Source organism: Corvus moneduloides, chromosome 28 (genome assembly GCF_009650955.1).
Source record: "Corvus moneduloides isolate bCorMon1 chromosome 28, bCorMon1.pri, whole genome shotgun sequence".
NCBI classification, from domain to species: Eukaryota; Metazoa; Chordata; class Aves; order Passeriformes; family Corvidae; genus Corvus; species Corvus moneduloides.
Genome location: NC_045503.1, coordinates 2,446,127 through 2,466,690, shown reverse-complemented (window position 1 = coordinate 2,466,690; position 20,564 = coordinate 2,446,127). Strand labels below are relative to the sequence as shown.

Here is a 20,564-nt window from a genome sequence, read left to right as displayed (position 1 = left end):
GAACAATGCCAATTCTCCCAGCCTTTCCTCAGAGGAGAAGAGCAGCATTTAAAGTCTGCAGCCACAAACCCATAGTAGTTAAACCTGTTGGTTCATTAGGTTTTCAGAGCTTTAGGTTATTGTATTTCATTTTTAAACTTAAGCTCTTAGGAAATACTGTTAGATCATCAGTGTGGAGCCCTCATGCTAAAATGTTTGGATGTCTCATGTCTTCCAGAGTTGAAAATGTGACTGACTGCTTCTCTTTTCCTTTAGCTGGAACTAGAGATTATGAAGAGCTGACCCAGGCCCTTGGTTTAATTAAGGACACCATCACCCATGTAGATGCCATGGTAAATGAGTGTGAGAAGGGGCAGCGACTCAAGGAGATCATGCACAAAATGGAGCTGAAATCATCTGGGAAATTCAAGAATGGGCTTTTGTTCCGGAAAGATGACATGAGCCAGAGGCGGCTCCTCCTGGATGGGATGCTGTACTGGAAAGCTGCATCAGGGCGGCTCAAAGGTAAAGCACCAGCAAGGGGAAAAACACAACTGGGAAACAAGATTTATGTTGGTTTTGGTTTTTTTTAGTAACTGTTTATTACTGATCGATTGGGTATAAAATAAGATGACAATAACCTGCTTGTTTAATAGGATATTGGAGGAAATAGCACTTGTTCTATTCTTGGCTTGTCCAATAAGCATCTCTGTAATGGTGCATGATAAGTTCCTTATGCTGTTTGCTTATTATCTGGCTGATCTGCTTCCCAATTCAAGAGGGAGGTCTTCAGATGGATGACAAAGCTTTGAGTCATCCTGACTTAGTCTCCTGTGGAAAGGCATTATCTTGTGCGAGCTCTCCTTCACACTTTGCAAAACCTGTGTCATGTCAGCCCCATGACACTTAATTCTGCATTTGCCAGAAAATCAAAGCAGTGGCCATCAGGGAATATTTGAGCAGTTTCATTGCTCAAGTTTTTAAGGAGAAGCTTCAGTGGCACAGAAAACACAGCCAAGAGTAGGTGGGAACGTGAATGGCTGCAGTTCCAGAAGAATCTGCTGTTGAGGGAGACATGTTCCCTCTGGAGTGCTGGAGTCCTTGTGTAGGATGTCTGTGTGGGTGTTTCCAAGCTTTAAATGAGCTCTGTTTAAATCAGCTGGTTCTGCATGGTGCAGTCTGGTTGGGGACAGCCCAAGTGGAAGGCAGTAGCAGACCCAGTATTGCAAATGTTGACATGCTATTCCCTGGCCTGCAGGAAACATAAGTTAAGGGATTTTTGCATCTGGACTAGTCTTTCTGCTTTAAAATATGACTTACTTCCTTTTTTTTTTTTGTCTCTTTTGTTCCTGTAGATATTCTGGCAGTCCTGCTTACTGATGTACTTCTGCTGTTACAAGAAAAGGACCAAAAATACACATTTGCCTCAGTGGTAGGTATTGTTCTCCTTGTTTAACACATGCACTTAGAGGATTTATGAAAGTGACAGTAACTACGGAAGAAGCATGATTAGGGATGTTAGATACTTGTTACAGGAGGTTCAGAAAGAAAATTAGGTGAATAAACCAGCCAGTTATTATAGAATCACTTTTTCTGAAGCCATTCTGGTACTTGTTGAATGAATCCCTTTCTCACTCTCCCAGTGCAAACCAGTATTTCCTTGCACTGGCCAGTTGTAGCTACCACAGCTCCCATGGTTTTCCCTGTTTCTCTTCTTGTGCTGTGGCTTTGCCTTTCACTGAACTGTTAGGCTGAGATTTTATACGAGTCATGGACATGGCACGTGCTAGAACTGTGCTTTGAAAAACATTTGCAAATAAATGGAATAATCAAACACTTCTGTTTGATGTGCAGGGAAAGAATCTGCCATCTTGGTTAGGGATGTGGTAACTGTGTTCAAAGTGCCCTGAGATTTACTGGGGGCAGAGAACTTTCCTGAAATACACGGAATAAGCACTAAATGCACATGTTATTACTGCAGCACTCTAGAACATTCAGTGGATTCACTTGCTTTTCTAGGGTATTTCCACAGGTGTCCTCAGAGAAGTTAATTTGTTCATTTTGTCCTGGTCTAGTTCACTGATAGCTGCAGTAGAACCTGTAACAGAGAAACTCTTTTATGTAATTGTTTTCTTGGATGTATTTTTTTTGTCAAGACATTAATATTAGAGCTGAATTCTAATGGCAAAAGCTATTTTGGTGACCTCAGGGCTGTACAAACAACTGCTTTTCAAATTACCCTTCTAATGCAGAACAGAGTGCTGTGTGGTGGATTTTTTTCCCTCTGGAAACGTGCTCTACACTTAGAGTCGGACCAATTTTTTTGCATCTTTGTATGTATACAGCTCATTTGAAATTTAATATCACTTCTCCATAAATAAATCAAGTGAGAGGAGCAAATGGATCTGCTCAGTGATTCTGTTTTTCCAGTGACCTGTGTTCGTGGCTGGAATTGCAGTACAGCTGCTCAGAGAAGCTGGCAGAAGTGGTGTTCCTGGTGTTTGCTTCTTATCATGGCTCTAGATTATTCTGTGAAGGTTCAGCAGTCATGAAGAGCTGCTTTATCCTGGGAAGGAACTTTCTAGGCTGTATATGTTGGAGCTATGCTGTAGGAAGCCTAGAGAGGTTTTTAGTAACTAATACCCCTCCTGTAAATGTGTTTTCACTGCAAAGGCTGAGCTAATCCTCATTATACAATACACTACCTGTCACCTGGTGTCATTTTTATCAGGGCCTGACACTCTCCAACACCTCTGTTTTATTTCTTTGGTAGTCAACTTAAAACCTCTAACACTTCCTCTTGTTCTCTCCTTTCACTTCACTGTGTGTCATTAAGGTTTTTGTTTTCTTTTTCAAATTTTGGGTTTGCCTCCTTTTGAGCAAAATTTTTTAAACCCGTTCTTGACTTCTGGGGCCCAGTGGGAATCTTTAAATTGACACAGGTGTTAATATTCAATCAGGTATCCAGACCTCTTGGTTTTGACATGTACATTCTTCATTCCATGTTTTCATTGATGGTAAAAAAATATCAACATCAGAAGTGTCATGTCAAAAGGTCAGAGTTATCTCATGATGTAACAGCTCCTAGTGGCTCTGGATAAATAGGAAATGGGGGGAGCTAGGAAACACAATTGCTAAAATACACATATAATGTCCTGCAGTAAATGGTATTTTATTTTACAGGACTCTAAGCCACCAGTTATCTCACTGCAAAAATTGATTGTGAGAGAGGTAGCTAATGAGGAAAAGGCGATGTTCTTAATTAGCGCTTCCTTAAAAGGACCAGAAATGTATGAAATTCACACCAGCTCCAAAGAGGAGAGGAATTCCTGGATGGCACACATCCGCAGGGCTGTGGAGAGGTAAGGGAGAAGGGAAAGCAGGAGGGCCTGATTTCTTGCTTGTCTTCTCTTCACAGGACTCACAGGTGTAAATTTGTCTTAAAAATCCATTTGACTCTCCCTAAACTTTCTTTGTAAGACTTCAGTGTGCAATTCTGTTTGTGTTCATTGGGAAGAAGCCATGATAAAGATGAAATAAAAACCAGTCAAAGACTTTGTTCTGCTTTTATTAAAAAAAAAAAAAAAAATTGGTTCACTGATGTCAAATGCAACAGGGCTTTGGAAAAGGGAGAAGATTGACACCCAGGATAAACCACAACTGAGGCAAAAGCTTCAGGTTGAATCCTGAGATGGTTTTAAATTATCTAACATGCAAATCAAACATAGATCTGTCTTTGCCTTTGGACAGCTGTCCTGATGAAGAAGGAGGAACATTTAATGAACCTGAAGCAGAGAGGAGGCTGGCTGAAGCAAGAGCTGCGAAGTTAAAAGATTTTCAGGGTAATGACTTAGTTATATATTCCACAAGCTGCTTCCCAGCATTATTTGTGATTTATGACTGTCAAATTCTTTATCAAGATATGACCGAGTTTCTCCTTCATAAGTCTGTCAAGGTGTTGTAAGACTCTGTAGAAATAGTGGCTAAAGAAGTCTAATAAGCTTTGTCTGCTCCATAAGTTTCTCCTTAACTGTTAATTATATCTCTGCATTTGATGCTCTGACCATAAAATGAATGATAATCTCCCAAATTGAACATGGTTCTATGACAGTGACGAGGAAGGCAGGACTGAATTTGTTTCTTCCTTCAGAGCGTTTGAACATGAAAGATGACCTGATTCTGCAAAGTCTCACTGAGAAGCAACAGATTTATCTGGAAATGTCTGAAGTGAATGGCTTTGAAGACCATTCCCAAGGATCCCGAGCCAGGCTGCTTCTTCGGGGGGATATCTCAGAGAATCTGCAAGGAGAGGCGATTTTGAAGTCTGCAGTGACTGAAGGTGAATGGAATGTGGGAATGTGTGGGCATTCACTCAGGTGCTGGGGTGGGGATAAGCACCCAGGATCTAAGTACAGGCCCTGAAAATCGTCCTGTAATAACATAATGCTTTTATGTAACACGGTTCAGACTTCCTCGTTCTCAGAACCAATCTGCAACAAAGGTGAAGTGCATTTGTGGGTTTAGGTGGAAGACCTGCACAGCTTGAATTGCTTTATTTTTAAGGATCAGCCAGTGGAATCTTAGGATGAGTCTGTTCAGAAAGGGTAACAGAGTGCTCTAATAATACACAGTCCTGAAATGTAATATTATAGGAGGGTTATCTATTAAAAACAGCCTATCTAAAGATAGCATGTTTAGAAAGAAAATAAGCCCAAACATAATTTCTATTAAAAAAAAAAAAAAAAAGAGAAAACAAACACTTACGGCTTGATAATCAAACTTGCAATTAAGGAAGAGCTCATCTTTATATGAAGAGCCTGTCATCCAGAGCTACTCACAAAGGAAAATTCATCTGTACTGCAGGACATCTCTCAGACTGCCTGAACTTTTAGTGGACTTGATGGTTGAAATGTTTTTTTAAACTCAGTAGTGTGATAACTTGTATTGCTGCATAGACATGGCTGTTTACATGACGTGTTCTCCTCTTCCCCAGCTGAAAATCTCCAGAACTTTATCTTCACTCACTTTGGCAGTGCATCCTGTCAGCCTGAGGATGGCTCTGGGTCAGGACTGCCCCGGAGAGGAGAGACCTTTGGAGGATATGACAGTAGTCCCTCAGTTTCAAGTAAAAGTAAGAAAGGGAACATTCAGCATTTTTATGAGCTTTTTACTGTACAGAGAATAAGAACGAGGAATTGAGGCTCTCATATAAGGAAGCTTCAGAAGGAAGATCAGAGCAAATCTCCAAGAGCAAATCTCCAGCATGTGGTAGTAGCATGTTGGATCTTTTGCTCCTGATACCAACACTAGAGAGCAGAGTAGGGCTCTCAGTGTTATGCTAAGGGCACTACTTTAAGCTGTTCTTTTTAATTACCACAATTCCACACAGATTTCTAATTTTGTTTAAGAAAATAAGCTTGACCTAAAAGCTTAGAAAATCTGAATTCAGCTGTCTGCTTTCGTTATTGAGTCATGAACACTTTTTTCCACTTTGTATCTGCACAGTCACTAGAGGTTTGCTGAATCCTTAGATAATAGAAATTGTCCTTTTGGCACAGATGATTTATCAGTTAATTAATGAAATAAGAGAGAAAACCAGATACTATTTATCTCCATTTTTGCTTCATGCGTTAATTGAAAAAGCGAATGGCCTTTATTTCACTGGTTGTTAATCTCTAGAATACTTTCTGTTGTCTCTGAAGGCTCCATACATCTGTCATGTACTTTTTACAACAGAGGGTCCATCTCCCCTTACCTCCTTCCACACTCACAGTGGTGCTGCTGTGACTGGAATATTCCTGCTAACCAGTGTTCCATGTCATGAGCTTGCTGATTATTTTCATGCAGACGTTGTGGTTGCTTCACTTAAAATAATGTAACGTAATTTGAACTTACCCTCCCTATTTATCTTAACCCGGTCTTCTCAAGTTTTTAAACTTTTTTGAGCAGCCCTATGTGTCACTGTTGCCTGATCATCCACTTGGGATCAGCATGGAGAAGCCATGCAGTTGCATTTTGGTTCAAAATCACCATGTTTTTCTGCTTGCTGTGTCACTCACTGAGTTATCCCAGGCCCTGTGCTGATGTGAGCTCCTCATATTCCTCTCCTCTTTCAGGTGGCAGGAAGAACAGTAGTGGTGACCAGAGGCAGTGGGACTGGAGGGGCCCTGCACTGAGTTCAGATGTGCAACTTCATGACCCCTCTTCTGATGCAGAAGAAGGATCTCAAACCGTATGTTGAGCTTATGAGGGATTTAAATGCTTTTCCTTGTGTTCCTCATCATGATAGTGGTGCAGAATAAATCTCACAGAGTTAAAAGTTGTAATAGCTGGCAGGGCTGGACTGAACAGTTTTGTCTGTAAAATTACTTGACTCTATTAAGGATGTATTGTGGGGTGAGTTGGTAGCTCAGCACTTGAGAGGCAAGAATTCAGTTTTCCATTTGCTCATTTGCTGCTGTACCATTAACACAGGCTTTAATCACCACGCTCCTGTTTCCGCTTGGCTTATGAATTCAGTATTTTTGATGTATGTCCTTCAGTGCATGAGAGCAATCCCAGCTTGTTCTGGCAGCACTGCCAGTGCCCAACAAGTGTCCCTAGCACAAATGTTGGTTTTGTCTCCCTTACAGAGTGATGGGACAAGGCTGGATGACAGCAGTGGTTTTCAGCCCACCATAGAGTCTCAGGTATGTTATTTCTGCTGTTAAGAAATCCAGTGGCAGATAGCCATAGTATAATAATAGCAAACCAAACCAAACCACCAAAAACTCAGTGTTTGTAATGTCTCTGGAACCCAGCACATTAACAGCTCACTGGCCAAACTTGCCTCTGAATCCCTGTGAGGGCTGTACCTGTGTAGTGATTCAGTGCTGGGGCATGGGAGGAAGTGATGGTTAAATAGCTCAGGTGAAGAGAAGATGATGAGGACTTCTCTGTGGAATCCCAGGGAGATTTGCTGGGCACTGATTCACATCTGCACAAGGATAATATACTGAAATTCCTTGTGCCTGCATATTGGCTTTTGCTATGTTAGAGTATTCTGGTGGTCATGCTTCCATTGTGCGTGTTTTTGTACAGATACCATGGATTATTTTCACTGCTTAAAAATTTAAAAAACCAGTCGAATGCCTCAAAACAGAGCTCTGCTCAAGTGCCTAATGTTTGTTTTTCTCCTCTTCAGCTTGTCCAAAGGATACAGACGCTGTTACAGTTGCTCTTCAGTCTTCAGGTAAACCCCTGTTTACTATTCAAGAGATTTGTTAGGCAGTAAACATAATAAAATTTATGCAGGTGTGGAGAGGAGCTACCTTGAGAATATCCCCTAAAGCTGGAGTGAAGTGCAGAATTTAGACCTGAGACTCAAGGAAACTGTGCCTGGTATTTCGGAGGAAGTGTTAGAGCTGTTGTCTTAAGTAATGATTTCCTTTTTCCTGCTCACTTAATTCTTTTGCTGCTTTGAGCTCCATCTGCTCTCCGTGCTCACTGTTCATACACATGTGTATATGAATTAGTTGGTTTTGCTTTTACCTTGTAGTCAGCAGTGTTTTGACTGTTTTGATTCAGGGTAACAATTCTAGGTGCAAGAAGTGTCCAGTTTGACACACATAAACATAATTTATTTCCTTGACCATCTTCAATGTCATGTCAGTCACCATGGGCTGTACGAGCTGGAATTTAGATCTGCTCTGGAAAACAAAAGACTCTGTGACATAACCTGGTAGATGCTGTTGTCTCCTGCTTAGCTGTGCATGTTTTTTGAACCTGGGTGCCTCATGCTGGACTTTTCCCCCCTGCAGGCCGTGATATCTCAGCAGGACAGCTACATCGAGGTGCAGCGAGCCACCATGGCAGACCGGGAGAAGCAGTACCGGCTGCAGTCCACCCGAGGGAATCTGCTGCTGGAGCAGGAGAAGCAGCGGAACTTCGAAAAGCAGAGAGAAGAACTGATGAATGTCCAGAAGCTCCAGAGCCAGCTGAAGCTGGATCAGCAGCGCCTGGAGCGGGAGAGGAGCCGGCAGCAGAGGGAATTTGAACTCACGGAAGCGCGGCTGCAGGAGCGCACGGAGGAGATGCGGCAGCTGCAGGAGAGGCTGAGCCAGGACAGGGAAGAGCTGGAGAGGCAGAGGGAGGCCTATCAGCATGACCTGGAGAGGCTGCGGGAAGCCCAGAGAGCTGTTGAGAAGGAGAAGGAGCGCCTAGATCAGCAAAAGAAGCTGAAAAAGCAGAACACGGTGTCAGGCACCTTCTCTCCAGAAATGGGACAGGTGAGGGATTGGCTTTCTCAGAGTTTTAGTCCTATTAATCCTCTTGCTTCTGGATGAAGGTTGCTCTTGTTGCAGCACCAACCTGGTTTTGCCTTTTCACTGGGCTCCTGGAACCATCAGCTGAAGTAGCTGGTGATGGCTGCTCTGAGAGATCAGAGCGTGGCAGTTTCCCAGTGTCTGTGAAGTTCCACCCAAATGTCTGGCAATGAGAATACTTTTTAAAAAGATAGAAATGGAGAATAATGAGAATAATTATTCCCCAATAAATGGAGAATATTTTCAGTTGTGGCTGACTGAGCAGTTTTCAAATTCAGGAACTGTCCTGTTGCAGGCAAGTGATTGCAGAAGCTGTGCTTCATCAACAGCATTTTGTACAGTTGATTTCTAAAAACATTTCTTGTATTTGAAAATAGAAATTTGGAGGTCTGATTAAATTGGTTCATTGAAACTTTCTGAAAGTCCTGCTTTCTCTCTGCACTGTTACCACCCAGTGCAGTCTGCTCTTTCCTAGGTGCAATATTAAGCAGTTTGGAGCTCCTGAGGTTCTTTTCCGTGTCCCAGGGACTTAACACTCTTGCTCTTCTTTCTGTTCCCCAGCAAGCTTTAAGCTTTGTCTGCCCTGTTCTGCTTTGCACTAGGAAGTGCTTCATGCTCTCAGGGCTGGGGGTGGTCTCTCCTCATTTTGCTGGAGAGGATGAAAATCCCTATTTGATTTAGAATGCCTTTTTTCCTCTTGCAGAGCCAGATGATCAGTCATTCCATCAGCTTCAACGGAGAAGGGGTGGAACCGTCTCCAGCTGGCTCCAAATCCTCAGTGAGAGTGAGCTCGGTGGCCGGGCTGGAGTACCTGGAGCGGCCGGACCTGGTCCGCAGGGACAGCACCACCCTGGAGAACCGGCCCTCCCTGAAGAACGAAGTGCCAATACATCTCCTGAGTGCAACCAACCAGATACAGAAACCAGCTGCAGTCCAGCAGCAGATCCCCACCAAGCTGGCCACCTTCACAAAAGGAAGCAAGGAGAAAGGTGGCAAGAACAAAGCATCTCATAGGACAGACAGTTCAGGTATGTGTGATTTTAAGTCTGTTTAAATGCATTTGTGATCTCCACCAGGATCACAGGGAGACAGAACACTGCAGTTACACCTCTGTATGGAACCCAGAAATTAATATGCTACAAGTTACTAGTGTGTTTGCTGCAGTTAAAATCTCTTAACCCTTTAAAATCCTGTTAGGAGTTAACATGCCTGTACTATTTAAACTGGAAACATAACCCAAAGGGATAATGTTGAAAACAGAGTCGTGTATTCCAACATAACAGAATGGTGGTGAGAGGTTCTAAACCTGGATGTAAAATCTTCTTGTCTAACTGTAGTGTTAAAGGAAAAGAGCAAAAGCAAAAAAAAAAAAAAAAAAAAAAAAAGCTGTTGTGCATGAGTAAAATGTTTTGAGGCTGGCTTAGCCTTTTCTTACTCTGTCCAGGGTTGTAGTGACATTGAATGCAGTGCTTTTCTTAGCACCAGTCAGTCATTAAATACAGATCTCCAGGCCAAAACTGAGATGCTGTGTGTGTTGTAGACTTAAAAGGGGATAATTTTGTCACAAATAGAAGCAAGTAAAAATGCAGTCACCCTGTCCTGGTGTAAATTCTGCTTCTAACTGCTGGGTACTGGAGTAGTGATCTTTGCCAATGACAGACACACTAAAAGCCACTTTATCTCTACCACTTAAAGTAGCCCCACTGCCAGCTATGGGGAATGGCCTGTAATTTTAAGTTACAAAATTATCTTTTTAGCATTTTGCTGGATTCAGACTTGGCAGGCTTGTCCATCACTCTGCACTGCTGTGGAGGACTCGGGGCCAAACCTGACAGAGAGAGCAGGGGGAGTGGCTTTGGCACTTTGCAGAAACATCTGTCTCTGTCGTGCTTAAAGTTTAGTGCCTTTGCAAACTTGCTTATGGTTTTGCACATAAATGAAGCCTGTTTCCTCTTACCCTGCATACCAAATGCTGGTAAAATAAAGTTCTAATACCACATCTCCCCATGTTTATTTTTAATAGCTCTTACATAATGGTCTCTGCAGTGGAAATGGACTTAATAGTGTTTTTCTGTAATTTATATGAAAGGTATAAACCACAAATATATTGGTCTCTATTCTCTTGTGAGCATTAGTGGGCTTCATGCTTGTTATGCCCATGTGTAGATCTTAGAATAAAATGGAACAAAACTTTCTGTACCAGAGGCAAAATGCTGTGTATTGAATTTGGGGTTTGTGACATGTAAGGAATGTGTACTGAAGGAGAGTTCTTTAGATCCAGAATAGCCATTTCATGAACTGCTTTTATTGTTGAAACTAAGAAACTGAGAGGCTGTAACACCAGAATCAGTGGGCTGTGCTGCTGAGCAGCTGTGAGACAGATGGAGAGCAGAGACAAAAGTTCATCACAACTCTGCGTGTTAGAAGTAGCACAAATGGTCATTTGCTATTTGAATGCTACAGACAAAGATTTATTTTTTCTCTCTGCCGTGCTTGATACTGGGTTTTAAATCTGAGATTGTCAGGGTCTGCCAGTAACTGAGCTAGAAGTCTCAAGGAAGAAAAAAGTATTCATAGTTTAAACAGCTGAAGAGAAAATTTAAGTAGGACCAGCTCTTTGTGGTTTTGCAGCTTTCTTGAGTGTGTAGAGGTGTCAGTACAGTGGCCCCAGCATGAAATAGTGATGTTTGTGAAGTGCTGCTTGCCTCAAATACTAATTTATAAAATATTTTCTTTAGCCTCTGTTGATCAGAAGCAGCTGCTTCCCCCCAGGCTTGTTGGACGAGAGGAGGCTGTCCTGAGAGGCAGGCGGTCAGCAAGTCCATCCCTCCCAAGCAGCCAGACCCCTGCATTCCAGCCAGGTATGCCTTGGCCAACTTGCCTATCCATGGGTATGCCTCAGGCACTCTCTGCAGTGTCATGAATATGTCTTCTTCCATTTTTTTCCCCCTCTAGAATTGTATGGCCCTACAGATGCTCAGCCAGAAGCACTTTCATCTGCCTCAGTGAACCTCTTCAAGCCCAATAACGTTCAGGTTCAGCCCCTGGTGCCCTCTCAGCCCAGTCTGTTGAATGTGCAAGATGATACCAGCAAAGAAGATGTCATTTTCTTCTGATTGTTTCCATTTGAAGATGAATCTCCTGACACACTGTTTCAAGAACTCAGGCCCCAGTGTGCACCGTGATGGAGACCCGACATGGATGTCTTCTGATCCCTGCCCAGTTACTACTAGCAAGGACCAGACCAGGACCACTGTCCTATTTTGTTGGCTTCTCTGCCAACAGCTCAGAATGAGGGCACAGTAGTAACAATTTGCTTTTAAATTCTCCAGTGTGTTGACACATGGCATGGGTGTATCAATTCAGAGCATGTTAAAATTCTGACATTTATTGTAATGTGCTCTTTTTGGAGAATGTAACTGTTCATGGGCACCATCTTGTAAATTGTTATTGGTGATGTTGAACCACCCAGATTTTTGTGTAAAAAGTTTTAGTAGTAGGCCCAAAAATGGCTGCAAATTTTTAAATATGTTTTCCCAGGTCCAGGTCAGTAATGGGTTGTGTGTTGGTAACCAGGTGACAGCGAGCCAATCCCCTCCCAGCCAGGTGTGCCAGGCACTGTGAACCCAGTGGCACAAGCCCCGTGGCCAGGTACAGTGGAAGAGAAGGTAAGGTGAGCTTCTGACAGTGTCTTCAAGGGGCAGGAGCTCCACCTTTTCATGAAGGAGAAGGGTTGGACGTGTGAGAATTCACAACGATGATGAAGAAGTGGACTGAATGCACATTTCATTGGCCACCAGCGTCACTGGGATCCTGTCTCCTTGTTGGGGACAGCAGTACAGGTTCCCAAACTCATGAGTTGGTTCAGAATGAACTTAGAGACTTGGATTTTGTTCTTTGCTGAAGACATGTCTAAGAAGCATTTGAATGCAGTAATTTATTGTCTTGTTTAATCCTGTTTTCTGCATCTTTTGTTCGTCTGTTAATTTGTTGGGACTTTACTCCCAGTACCAGAAGATATCAAAGCTGCTGTTACTGCAGAGACTTCTCTGCAGCATCGTGTTAGGAAGGAAGGGAATAAGAACTGTTTGGTTTTAAAATTAAAAATAACTATTAAAAAAAATACTCTTAGCTAAACCTGTGTTTAGCTGCTTTCAGCTAAACCAGCTTTGATACCTCTTGTGAAATGGGTCAGTTCTTGATCATGGAATGGTGATGACATTAAGTGTTCTGCTGAAAAGGCATTATTTCCCTTTGTAGTAATTTGCACAGTTGTTTTGTGTTGTGTTTTTCACTCTGTGTCTCGGATTCTTTTCCCACCCTCACCCAAGGATGTGTGTTCTGGTGTATGTTGAATGTGACTGGTCAGATAATGATGCACAGGAGAGATTGTTTAGGGGTATTGTTAAAGAATTAAAGAAATCAGGATCTTGAAGCTTAAAAACTTGGATTAATACCTTTCAGGACATGATTGATAATAGCTTTTTTTAATATGTTGAACTGATTTAAAGTGATTTTAGAAGCAGTGGATGGAAGGCCTGGTCAGTTCTCCATCCAGTCTCATGACAATGGATCCAGTGGCTGTTTGCCAGTCTCCTCAAATCACTGAGTTGTCCCTGTGATTAGGCCCTGTGTGATGTTAGTGTAGCTTCTCTTTGCTTGAGTTTTAAAATTACTTCAATAGTTACAGTGCAAGAAACTTTATCAATTTTCAGCAGAAAACACAGCAGTTTATATTTTCAAGTGGTGATAATTTGGGTTATTGCTTTCAGACGAGAAATTGAAAAACCCAAATTTACTGGTTGGGAAATATAAGCTACAAAATACTGAATAGGTCTTGGGGACAAGCACTCCTGCTGGAACAGTTCTTGGATTTAAGGGTCTTTTTCTTAGCTGAGTGGTGCTGGTGCAAACCTGAGGCAGTGGCACTGAGTTCAGTGAGAGGAAACTCCAAACTGTCTGGCTCGTTACCAGATTGGGGATGCTCTCCCAGCCCCCAACAAGTGAAATTGGACACATTTCACTTTAATACCAAATGACTGCTTGGTAAATCATCAGCATTGCAGAACCTGGAGTGATTGTCAGCAGGAAAGAGTGTGGGACTGTTCCACGTGGTGATTTGGTGTTGTTGGGATACCGTATCTTCAGTGGTTAGAACAGAGTTCCACTCCATATTCAGTATTTGCATTCCAAAAAGTTAGTTTGGAATGGAGGGGACTTCTTAAAATCAGTGTAATTCCTGATCAGTGCAGCAGTGTGGGATCCAGCAGCTCTGTAGGACTGGCACTGATTTTTCCATCGGGTGATGTGCAGACTCCAGCCGCCTCTGAGCCCCTGTAATTTCCCCTGGAAGCATACAGCGAAGCAGCAGGAATGCACAGTATGTTCCTTCTTTTGTGCTGTGGTTTGGGCCACTCCTCATGAAAACTATGCCCCCATTGCCTTAAATGACCAGGTTTTTAGGAGTTTTAGCCTAAAGCTAAGTTGCATCAGTGGAGTAAACCATCTCGGCCAAAAAGGGATGTCAGTTGGGGTGCTTGGAAGCAATTTTTGGAAACATTTATTTAGGTTTATTTTGTGCCTGTCCTAAAGTATGGGAGGGAGTGTTGGAAGGGCTGGAGCAGCTCGTTGGCTGCTTTCTTCTTCTGTGCAATGGACGAATTTGAATATAGAACAGTGACATGTGGAAAATAAAGTCTGCAGTGAGGTCCCATTTATTTTAATGTTTTAACTTAAACATAACTTTTTTAATACTTCTTGTCAGCAGTGCTTGAAATAAGTTTTGGCTGTTAACAAGTGGACCCAAGCCCATGACAGGCCAGGCTGTTGGTCCAACACCCCAAAAGCTCCTTGGAATATGGGTCTTCAATCTGGAACTGAGAAATGACCTTAGAAGTCATTCTCTGTCCTCAGTACACGTGTCTGGCTGCAGCTGCCTTTATGAAACCTGTTTGCACCCTGAGTAGAGATGGTGTCTTCTGTGACTTGGGTCTGCCTGGAGAAGGTTTTGGAATTAGCAGGTGCTGTGATACCTCATTGCTAGTGCAGGGTCACCCTACCAGAGTGTGGGCAGGGGATCTGTAGAAGGCTGAGGGAAGCAAGTGAATTATTTTCTTTTAATGAATATGACTTTCTTTAAATGAATCATGGGTCTCTTCACTTGTGCAAAGCTGAATCTGTGAAATTGTTACTGAATCACTCCAGTTGAGTGAACTGGTTTTGGACTCTTCACTCAAATCTTGTTCCTAGAAAAATAACTGTTCTCGGTGAATTAGTTTGCAAAGTACTGCTGTGTCCTAAGTAACCTGCTCTTGATTCTGAGTCACATCCTTCCTATTGGACTTTTTGATCACTTCAGATAAAACTTTCCTTTTAAGTGATTTCTGAGGATTAGACAGTTCAAAATTCTGTGCCTCCCAGGTGCCTTTTGGCTTCTCTCTGAGCTGGGGTGTGGAGGAAATGCCAGCACGAGCTTTGAACTGCCGCCGTGTTTGCTTGGTGTCACAGCCTTAAAATTATCAGCATGTTTGTCCTTCAGTATTGTGATGTTGCAATGTAGAGGCTGTTTCTATAGTTCTGATTTCAATTTGAACTCTGGTGTTAAGGAGGCTTCCTCTTTCTCTTCCCATCTGGAATGTGGTCACTCCATACTCCAGGCTGAGGATGCCTCCGTGGCCACTAGTGCTGAGCACAGCTGCCCTGTGTGTGTTGTGGATGCTTCCCTAGTTTTAAACTGTGCTGTCTGTGGGTTGTAGCTGTGGCATGTCCCACGAATTGAGATCGCTGATCATCCCCCAGCGTGAGGCAGAAGAATTGGTGTTCCTAGAGACGCTTGCTCATCCAGGTACTTGCCTTCCTGCACAGCTAGGAGTCATTCTAAATAATTTGCAGGCAGTTTTGTCTTTCTGAGTAGTAGTCAGATGATTCTGCATACATGGAGCTTGGTGTTTGTCATTTGCATTTACAATGAGAGTCGAAACTTAAACTAGGAAAGGGTTAAAAATACTTATTTCATTTTAATTCTAACTCTGCGGAATGGGAGCTGAGGCTCCCCGGTGCTGCTCAGTGGAGTCCCTGTGTGTTGTGCCCCCCCATGCAAGGGAGTTTGGAGATTTTGTTGTCTTCCCCAGCAGTTCTCACATTTACCAGGAAACAGATCTGCATGCCAGGTTACACAAGTGCTGTAGGCAAAGCAAAGCCTTTCCCCTGCTCTCTCTTCGAGACCAGACCCAACATCTTCGTAACCACTGGCGACTTCATCATCCACCATCAGCACGTTCCTCTTCAGACAGCATCTGTGCGAGCTCTGGTTCATAACATTTGTGCCATGTTTATAAATCAGTTTTTTATATTTTTGTACTGAAAGAAATTGGAGCACTTTAGAAAAGTTGATTTCAAATTCCATTTCTGTCTGTACCCAGAAGGAGATCTCTCATGGGTGTAGATCCTGTTGGCATAACTGCGTGCATCTCACTCAGAGCTGTGAACTCTCTTGACACTCTTTAGTCTTAGGTCTGGTTTCTAGGCCCACCTTGCACTGTAAAGATTTAATAAATAATCATGGTCCATGGTTAAATTGACCATTTTGTTGGGGAAGAGTTTGGTTTTGTTTTTTCGTTAGGGTGTAAACATTGTAAATATTTCCTTTACTGTTGATACTGCAGTAGCAACATCTTTGTAGTCTTTATTTTATTTGTAAAGTTGATGGTTAAATGTTAATATTCTGTTGAATTGTGCACTCTTGATTAATTGTAAACATGATCTTAGCACACCAAATGATGATTTTTACAATGATTGCAATGTTTCTCCACTGAAGGATTTCAGAGCTGCAATAGGACTGAAACCAACTTCTAGCAATAAAAAAAAAGAACATTTAAAAGCTGTCTACATTTATATCTATATAATTATTTACTGTTTTCTATTTGAATGAAGATCAAAGCAGCTGCCACTTCTCACGTGCTGCTCATTTTCTAGCCTGGACAGAAATATGTGCCACAGGAACAAAACTCTGACAGCTTTCCAAAAGAGAGGACGGAGCACAGGAGGTGTTCAGTGCAGAGTACAAATAGCTGCAGCCCTTGGCAGTGAGTGAGGTGAACACCTGAGGGAAAGATCAGCTGCTCCCAAACATCTGAACTCCGCTGGTGAGAGCGAGAACTTGGTTAAGTTGCTTTCATTAGCGTGGAGGTGCTTTGCATGGTGCCAGCCTGAGACATGCCTGGCTCTGTCCCAGGCAGTATCGGTTCCCACTTGGAACAAGGATAACAAAAATAGAAACTTTCTCCCTAGTGCTCGTGCCAGTTTGGCAGCCCTCGCTGCCAGCACCATCCCATAGCCTCTGGCTGGGGCTGCTCTTCCCAGCTCTGCAGCAGGCTGAGCTTCCTGGTGAAATCCCCACTGGTGGCACAGCTGGCAAGTGAATCCAAGAGCTGCAACCTCCAATCATTTCTAGAGAGGAGAACAGATGCAAAAACAGGGAGACAGTGGGAGAACTGGGCCTTGGATTGGTGCTTTCAGGGAAGAGGGGAGGGTTTCATCATCGGAATCCTGCGCTGCTGCCAGGGGTGAGGAGAACCCTGAGCCAGGGCTGGTGGCAGTTCCAGTGCCTGTCACTGCCTTTGGGGCTTATCAAAGGAGCTTGTGGGGACCCTGGGTCTTTGTGTGCAGGAGTCAGTAAAGGAGGCCAGCATTTGTCAGCCTCTGAAGTGCATGTGACATCTGGGTTGCGACACAAACTGGAACTCCACTGGAAAAACAAAATTTTTTCTACTTTTCCACATACATAAATAATCAAAGACTTCTAGGCAGACCAGTGTTTAGAATTTGGTCTTTATGGGAACTAACAGGCTGTCATGTGAGAGAATGACGTCTCAAATGTGTGTGTGTACAAGCTTTTGCTTGTGCTCCTTTTAGGAAAATATTTCTTCCATCTGTGGAGCTCCCGGGAGCCAAGCCACAGTGTCCGCTGGAGATCAGTCACTGCCTCTGTGCTTCCAGACCTCGTGTCTGTGTCACCACAGCAAGGCCAGTCACTCCAGCTCCATTTCTAAATATTTTTTGGCAGCAAGAAATGGAATCAAAGTGGTTTTGTGAGGGACAGCAGAGGGGGACAGTCTAGAAGAAAACCTAAGAGGAGCTGCCTTTTTCATGTCAGACCTGTAGGAATTGTTTCTAGGAAGACAAGAAGAGCCTGGACCAGGGAGATCCAGGGTTAACATGGCCAAGAGGGATCCCTGCAGCACAGATTCCCACTGGGAACTACCCAGCTGCAGCGGCCCAGAGCTCAGCAGAGACAAGTTTCAATCCTGGGCAGAATTTGAATCTGTTAGAAGTTTGGTGCTGCTGCAGCTATCAGTGTTCAAAGGTGTGTAGGTGTTGCTGTGTTCAGTTTTTGCCACAATAGCAGGGCAGACATTCCTTGGGGATTGCAAACGCCTTGCCTGGCAGTGGCACTGATAAGGCTGTCACTCCTCTGTGAGACACGGAGGGTGTGATTTCAGGGAGGGTGTGACTTCAGGACATGGCTTGCGGTGCCTTCAGAGCTGGTTACTTGCTCACACCAATATTCCAGCAGCTCCGCCCTGCCTTGTCTCTCTCTCCAATCTGTAGCTAATTAACCCGAAACCCAAACCACATTCTTTCTGTGGATGAATCACGACGAGGCCATCGGCAATGACCAGCTTTATGCTAAACCTCCCTCTTTCATGTGGGTGAGACAAGGCTGATGGTTCCCATAAGTGCATCTGAGATTCATCTGTGAGCCAGATGCTCGAGGACAAACATGCACAAAGGATATTGGCTCCAAAGTGTGCTCCGGCAGTGGGAATGTGCTGCTTGCTGCCTTTCCCTTTCCTCAGCCCTGTGACTCAAATCCGGTTTCATTTCTCATCCCAACAATGGGGCCAGCCCAAGGCTCAACAGGCAAGGGATGTGGGGCCTGTTCTGCATTGTTTGCTCCTGCTGTGCCCGTGGGATCTGGCAGAGGATAAAAGCCAAACCCTCCAGGAGCTGGCAGGGCTGGCACATGTGACACAGGGTCCCCAGTTCTGGGACTGTCACAGACACCAGAGGCTCAGACAGGGCAGGATCACTTTGTTACGGGGCTCCTTGACTTTGCGCAAGGGCTGGAGGGACAGGACCCAGGGAATGGCTTCCCAGTGCCAGAGGGCAGGGCTGGATGGGATCTTGGGCAGGAATTGTTCCCTGGGAGGGTGGGGAGGCCCTGGCACAGGGTGCCCAGAGCAGCTGGGGCTGCCCCTGGATCCCTGGCAGTGCCCAAGGCCAGGCTGGATGGGGCTTGGAGCAGCCTGGGACAGTGGAAGGTGTTCCTGCCCATGGCAGGGGTGGCACTGGATGGGCTTTAAGGTCCCTTCCAACCCAAACCATTCCATGATTCCCGGTGCACAGGACCATGAAAACTCCTCGCTGACAGCAAATGTTGACATGCCTCTCCCATGTCAGAGCAGCAGCTAATATCATTTCACTGTGTGGAGCACAGTGTCTTGCTAGACCTGAAGCCATCCCAGATGACTGCACATGAAATGCAGATCTGCCAGGGAATTTCAGGTGTTCAATGTCCCTTTTCCCTTCTGGAACATTGGAAGTCATGAACAAAATCACACTGGGTGTAGTTAAAACTGTTTTTCCTGGGCTGCCATGAATTACCATTGTAACAGTTCCTTGCTAGATGTGTGGTGGGTGTGCTGCAGATCATTTGAATGATCCATGTCCCATCTTAACCAGAAAGGGGAATTTCTCAGCTACTGCTGTGCTTGGAAGGAAGAAAGGCCATGTGCTCTCTTGGTGCTCTGGCAGCAGGAGCTGCTGAGCAGGAGGCACCTACGAACCCAAGCAACAATTCTCTTAAAATCAACCCTGACTGTCTTGTGGCCAGGAGGGAGGTTGATCAGTCTGATCCCAAACTTCTCTGGATGTGGTGGCTTGTAGGCTTTGTGGGAGAAGAGGAACATCCCACGGTACAGCCATGTCTCACTTGGATTGTCTTGCCTTTGAGCCTAGTGATGTCTTTGAGCCATGTGTGTTGCCTCTTCCAGATGTGATTGTGAGCTGGGGTCTGATTCCTGCAGCTGGAGGTGCAAACACGAAGTGGGGGTCTGGGCTAGGAGAGGCCTAGGTTTGAGCTACTCTGAGATTCTAAATCAATTATATTAATTCACGAGGATTTCTACCCCAGCAACCAAATTCACCTCTGAACCGAATTCACCTACGGCTCAGTTGGCCTGAACCTTCTGGCCCTGGCGCTGAAGCAGCGAGTGGATCCAGGCATGGAAATGTCAAACTGGGAAAACAGGTCTGCTGGGACGAGTCAGGCACGCACCAGGGAAGCGCTCTCTTCTCCCCAGGGTACTCCGGGAGCTGGGAGCTGGCTCCTGCCAGGAGGAGGTGCAGCTGGAGGGACAGCACGGGGCCCTCTGCCAGGTGAAGGAGGATGAACCGATGCAATGCAGCCCGGGCTGGCTTTGTTGCTGGCTTTGTTGCCGGCAGCAGGGAGCCACTGTGGAGCAGCCTAGCCCAGGTGTGCTTGGAGTGCCGGCTTTCCCTGAGAGGGGGTTGGCTTGAAAGAAGGGAACAATGCCCAGTCCCTGCAAAGGCTGCAGCAGCAGCAGAGCTGGGGCTCGCTCCCCAGCTGAGAACACACCGAGCCTGGCTCAGATAACACCCAGGCAGACGGATCCGTGCTGCTGGAAGCTGCTCCATCCCTGGAGTGGGAGGCGGATGTGGCGGGGAGCCAGCGTTTATTGCTTGGCAGCATAAACAAAACAGCTGCTGCTGCTCAAACGGCCCGGAATGAAACCTCCGCTCCTCTGACTCGCTGAGCACAGTCGGACTCTGTCCAGCCCTCAGGAGTACCTGGAGATGTAACAAAGGTGAAGCAGCTCCTGGCTGGGTAACAGGGTTGGAGACACTTCCAGACAGCTGCTGGTGCCAGCAGAGTCCTGTGCAGTGACTTTCCCCTGCTTGCGAGGCACAGCCAGGCTGGGAGCTGCTGGATGGTTGGATCCCATGATCTTAACAGCCTTTTCCCATCAAAACGAGTCTGTCTCCCTGCTGCTGCCTGTGGGCTCCAGGCAGGCTGTGGGCTCCTCTCCCTGCAGCCTGATGAGCTCCCGTTGGGCTCAGCCAGCGATGGAGAGGAGGCACAAAAAGGGTGTATGAAAAAAGGCCCAGCCTGGGGGCTGAAAATGGCAAAAGCATCAGAAAAGGGGGTGGAAAGGAAGCTGGTGCATCTGCTCCAGCCCCCAGAAGCAGGGCAGCTCCCTT

General features: G+C 44.8%; 1 protein-coding gene across 5 annotated transcripts in view; it reads left to right on the top strand.

Moving 5' to 3' along the window:
- ARHGEF18 (Rho/Rac guanine nucleotide exchange factor 18) overlaps window positions 1–16,165 on the top strand; it is a 50,868-nt gene extending 34,703 nt beyond the window's left edge. For all 5 annotated transcript variants that reach the window (XM_032092623.1, XM_032092622.1, XM_032092621.1 and 2 more), the window contains 13 exons: window positions 256–504; window positions 1,335–1,411; window positions 3,163–3,341; window positions 3,730–3,821; window positions 4,130–4,318; window positions 4,973–5,110; window positions 6,096–6,211; window positions 6,612–6,668; window positions 7,163–7,210; window positions 7,779–8,246; window positions 8,986–9,310; window positions 11,021–11,143; window positions 11,238–16,165. In XM_032092623.1, coding sequence (XP_031948514.1) covers window positions 256–504; window positions 1,335–1,411; window positions 3,163–3,341; window positions 3,730–3,821; window positions 4,130–4,318; window positions 4,973–5,110; window positions 6,096–6,211; window positions 6,612–6,668; window positions 7,163–7,210; window positions 7,779–8,246; window positions 8,986–9,310; window positions 11,021–11,143; window positions 11,238–11,398 — 2,222 coding nt within the window. In that variant the 3' untranslated portion in view covers window positions 11,399–16,165. The remainder of the gene's footprint in view (window positions 1–255; window positions 505–1,334; window positions 1,412–3,162; window positions 3,342–3,729; window positions 3,822–4,129; window positions 4,319–4,972; window positions 5,111–6,095; window positions 6,212–6,611; window positions 6,669–7,162; window positions 7,211–7,778; window positions 8,247–8,985; window positions 9,311–11,020; window positions 11,144–11,237) is intronic.
- The last annotated feature ends 4,399 nt before the right edge of the window (window positions 16,166–20,564 follow it).